Source organism: Nicotiana attenuata, unplaced genomic scaffold, assembly GCF_001879085.1.
Source record: "Nicotiana attenuata strain UT unplaced genomic scaffold, NIATTr2, whole genome shotgun sequence".
NCBI lineage: Eukaryota > Viridiplantae > Streptophyta > Magnoliopsida > Solanales > Solanaceae > Nicotiana > Nicotiana attenuata.
In genome coordinates, this window is record NW_017671700.1 from 138,274 (window position 1) to 143,015 (window position 4,742).

General features: G+C 31.5%; 1 protein-coding gene across 1 annotated transcript; it reads left to right on the top strand.

The window, feature by feature from the left end:
• The first annotated feature begins 1,475 nt into the window (after positions 1–1,475).
• Positions 1,476–4,056, top strand: LOC109209755 (dof zinc finger protein DOF2.1-like). The gene is made up of 2 exons (XM_019373082.1): positions 1,476–1,711; positions 3,015–4,056. The coding sequence occupies exons 1-2, from the start codon at positions 1,679–1,681 to the stop codon at positions 3,834–3,836; spliced, it is 855 nt and encodes a 284-aa protein (XP_019228627.1). The 5' UTR covers positions 1,476–1,678; the 3' UTR covers positions 3,837–4,056.
• The last annotated feature ends 686 nt before the right edge of the window (positions 4,057–4,742 follow it).

A 4,742-nucleotide genomic window follows, 5' to 3' on the forward strand; every position in this document is an offset into this window, starting at 1 on the left:
TTATTTGATGAAACACAATAAAATACACATTTATATACTTTCAGTTCATAAATGTAATTGTTGTACCTGTTTGAGCATACCGAAAAACTTTAGTTTGAACTATAAACTCACTATTTTTTCCCCCTATTTCGTCACTTTCCATATAGTAAAGCAAAAAAAAAAAAAATTAACACATAATATGCAAATGGATTTTTTTAATTAAAAAAATAAAATTCTTAGCCTAACAGAAATGACATGAGCAAGACAAAGAGATCTTTCAAAACAGGACAAAAGATGAGATATACATCGATAACATATAAACATCATTTCCTTCTTTTTTTAGAAAATTCTTTCTTTTTGTCTTTTTAAACATTACCGAAATATTCTCATTAAATAATCCCAAGAAGAAGATCATAAACCGAGTAATTGGCGTATGGAAGGGATCTAATATCTAATGTAGTGCGTAAGTGGGGACCAAAGAATTGGGCAGCTCCAGGCAGGATAGGGCCCACATATATACTTGCATTTCACACTCAAATGGGTCCCACAAACAGACCTAAGCCTTACTTGTAGTTTATTGAATATGTGCTCGTAATTAGAAGTCTTGGGTTCGAACTTTCGGAGTTGAGTCACCTTTGATAGAGTAAAATTTAATACTCAAGCAGATCCTTTTTCCGTGGCTTTGTATATGCGGGTCCTAAAACAGTTATCGATAAAGGCGAATCTAAGATTTCTAGAATCGAGTACACTGTGCTCTATTAAAGAAAAGAGAAAAAAAAAGTATTAAGTTAGATTCGAACGCTATTCCTTTGGGTAAATAACTTAGCATTTACCAAATGCACCCTTTAGAGTTTCAGGATAAGACCGGTAGATAATATTGGATCAATTCTAGAAAATATGCACATAAAATACCTATAGAAGAAAAGACCATGAGTTCATAATTTCATATGCATCATATCTTAACAGTAAATTTGCCCTTGGATACCGAACTTCAGGTAAAAAGTTAATAAAATTACTTATTTACCCGTACTTTTCTAAGATGGTTAAGATTTTTTTACTCTTAATGAAAATGGCTAATCTTTTCGTAGGAAATATGCTTTGTCATACAATTTATTCAACATAAATGTAGATGAATGGAGCTATATATAGTAAATTTTGAACTTCAAATACTTAAAGAAAAAGAAACCTTTGTTCTTACATTGCGTATGCATGCAATACGAAGAAAACAAAATGAAAAATGTAAAAACTCTCACTAGAAATTTCCATTTTCTCTCACTATCTATGTCTGAATATAGCTTTAACTGCGTGCTAAGATGCCTAGATACACACATTTCTCGTTCACTTCCTTGTAATCATTACGCTATTCTATTTCTATTCTTTATTTCTGACCCCCCCCCTCCCCCCCAAAAAAATTTGGACAACCCCCCCCCCCCTTCAATATCTCTCTCTCCTTCACTTTTTTTTTCTCTATATATACACAAAGAGATTGAGAGAGACGGCTACAAGTTTTTCTTTACTTTTGCATTAGTTCTCCTCTTTTTCTCTGTATACAAATCAACCCCTTCTGGTTTTCTTGAAGTTTCATAGATCAATCTATTGTCTTTTTCTTTCGAGAAAAAACCAACTTGGAGAATTTGAGTTGTAAGTTCTTTTGATATATCTACACAGTCTGTGAGGTGCAGCTGATTGATGTGCATGAATGGATCCTTCTAGTGCTCATCATCATCAACAGGTAAATATTAGTGTTACCTTAAGAAAAACAAAATGATGGTTTCTTTCTTTCATTCTTTGTTTTGCTTATTTTACTGCTACATTCTATTATTTCCTTTTTCTTCCTTTTTATTTGTTCATGTCGGTAAGGCTGCGTACATTTAGACCCTTGTGATCCGATTCTTCCTCGGACTTCGTGTATAACGGGATTTTAGTACACCAAATTGTCCTTTTTCTCTGTTGTGTGTGTTTTGTATGTGTGTTCTTTGTTTCTTTCTATATTGTTTCACTTTGTTCTTGTCTTTTTTAGAAGAAAATATGGGAAATTGTGGGCAAAGCTAAAATCAGATATGTATACTAATATATGGAGTAAAATTTGTAGTTAAATCCTTCAGCAAAAATACTAGCTTTTCTCAAGATTAGAGCACCAATTCTTTTAATTGATCACTTGATGATCTCTACTACACTTTTTGCTTTAATTTTAGTTTTTAAGTTCTCAATTTCTATGAATTTAGTTAGTTTGGAGTTATATCAAAGGGTTAGTTCTAAATGGTTTTTGTAAACGCTTCAGAATTTGGAAAGATATCTAGTGTAAACTACATTTTATTTCAAGTAATTTCCTCATAGCTTCAAGGAAAAAAAGAAATGTTTTCTGAAAATGAAAATTTCATTTCCACAAAAATTGTGAAAAGGAAGAAAGCTCAAAACTTTGTGCTCTACTTTGCAATTCAAGGGAAGGAAAAGAAAGATCAAATGAACAAGTTTTCAATTGTTTTCCGTTGTACTTGTTTTCTGTTGGTATGCAATCTAAGGACCATTTTGTCCATATATATCTTTTTTCCTTTTTCAATTTTTTTTTTCAAAAAACGTGTTTGTCCATGAAATTTTGTACAGTTTTTGGAGATTTTTCGAAAATCAGTTTTCCAAATTTTCAGAAAAAACTTTTTTCTCCACTCATAAAACAACAATATTTTCTTTTAAGTGAAATTCACGGCCAAACATAGTTTCAAGTTTCAAATACCATTTTTTTGAGTTAAAGTGATACTAATGTAAAAGCAAGGTATCCGTAAATCCTTGAAAACATGTAAACTTAATTTCTTTTTAGTTTAAATATCCGTACGAACATCTTTTAGCTAGGTATTTTGAATTTCGTTTACTATTGATATTATTTTATGTGTTGTAAGGGTTCATCGCAAATTAATTATATTGGTTTTACGATAACTGTTAACCTACTGCAATCCTCCTCATATTTATAAGCTTGCGATCAACAATGTAAGTAAGTTTAATTAAACTCTAATCTCTCATTTTAATTTGTGATTTTACAGGAAATGTCATCCCAAACACTAGAAAGCATGTTAGTTTGCACAAAGCAAGATCAAGAAAAGAAACCAAGGCCAGCTGCAGAACAAGCACAAAAATGTCCAAGATGTGACTCAACCAACACAAAATTTTGCTACTACAACAACTACAGTCTAACTCAACCTAGATACTTTTGCAAATCATGTAGAAGGTATTGGACCAAAGGTGGTACACTTAGAAATGTTCCAGTTGGTGGTGGCTGTAGAAAAAACAAAAGAATATCCTCAAAGAGAAGTCAAGATCAGTCTTTGACTAATAGCCCTAATAATCCAATATCTTCTATCACACCAACTTCTTATGATTCTTCAAGTGATTTGAGTCTAGCATTTGCTAGACTCCAAAAACAAGCAAATGGGAATTTGGGAATTGAAGAAAATGAGAATATGTCAATGATGTATAATAATCATGGGAATAATATTGTCCCTTCTAGCTTTCTTGATACACTAAGGGGTGGATTTCTTGAAACTCCAAATGGATTTCAGTACCAAAATTTGTACTATGGGAATATTATTGGAAGTAATGACAACAATATGGGGCAGGTACAAAATGGAGAAATGGGAATGAATTATGATCAAGAAATGAGTGGAGGCAAAATTGTGAAACAAGAAATGTGCAATATAGCAAGAGAAGGTGAGAATAATAGAATATTGTGGGGATTTCCATGGCAAATTAATGGAGAAGTGAACAATATGAGTGATTTTGAAGCTTCAAACAGAGGGCAAAATTGGAATAATACTGGATTTGGAGGTTCTTCTTGGCATGGACTTCTCAATAGTCCACTCATGTAATTGTTAGAAGAAGCTCAATCTTTGCAAAGGAGAAAAAAAAAAATAGAATTTCTTTGTTAGAAGAGAGAGTTTTAATCTTAATTTAATATCTAAGAATTTTGTAACATGAGTTTTTATTCAACTGAGTTATTAATCTCTATGTTTTTTTTTCATGGGCTGTATCTTTTATGCTTGTTTGTTTAATATTGATTGACAAATTAATGAAACCTAAAATTTGTTATCTTAGAAGTATTATATATCGAAATACTTTTTTCATTTTATATGATAAAGGTCAGCCCGTTGTATTAAGTTCCTGCTATGCACGGGGTCCGGAGAAGGACCAAAGCACAAGGGATGCAATCTTACCTTGTATTTCTGCAAGAGGCTATTTTCACGCTCGAACTCGTGACCTCCTAGTCACATGGCAACAATTTTACCAGTTACACCAAAGTATCTCTTCTCATTTTATATGGTACTTAATAATTTTTAAATTTATTATATGTTCCAAAAAAAAGATATCTCTCTATATCTAAAAATTTATTAATTTGAAACTTTTCATATCGCACTTAATGAAATATTTTTATAGTTATAAATTGTCATGACATGTTTTAGATTATACCTTCTAGGATAATTTTGATATGTGATAAAAGTATTTCTTTCTTAAATTTCATATTTAATTGAACAAATAAAGTAACTGATTGCTTTGATCTAAGGTATGTTGGTTTGGTTAAGGAAAGTGACAGTGACAGATATAGAATCAGACATCGATGCTTCACAGTTGGATCTGTGATTAAATCTGAACTCTCTGAACACTAAGCTTTCACTAGCAATTGCTGGTATTATTGTACCTTGTCTTCATATGATATATTATTAAAATGGATAGCTTCTTTTCAAGATATTCTATGATGATTGTGTCTTATTTTTAGG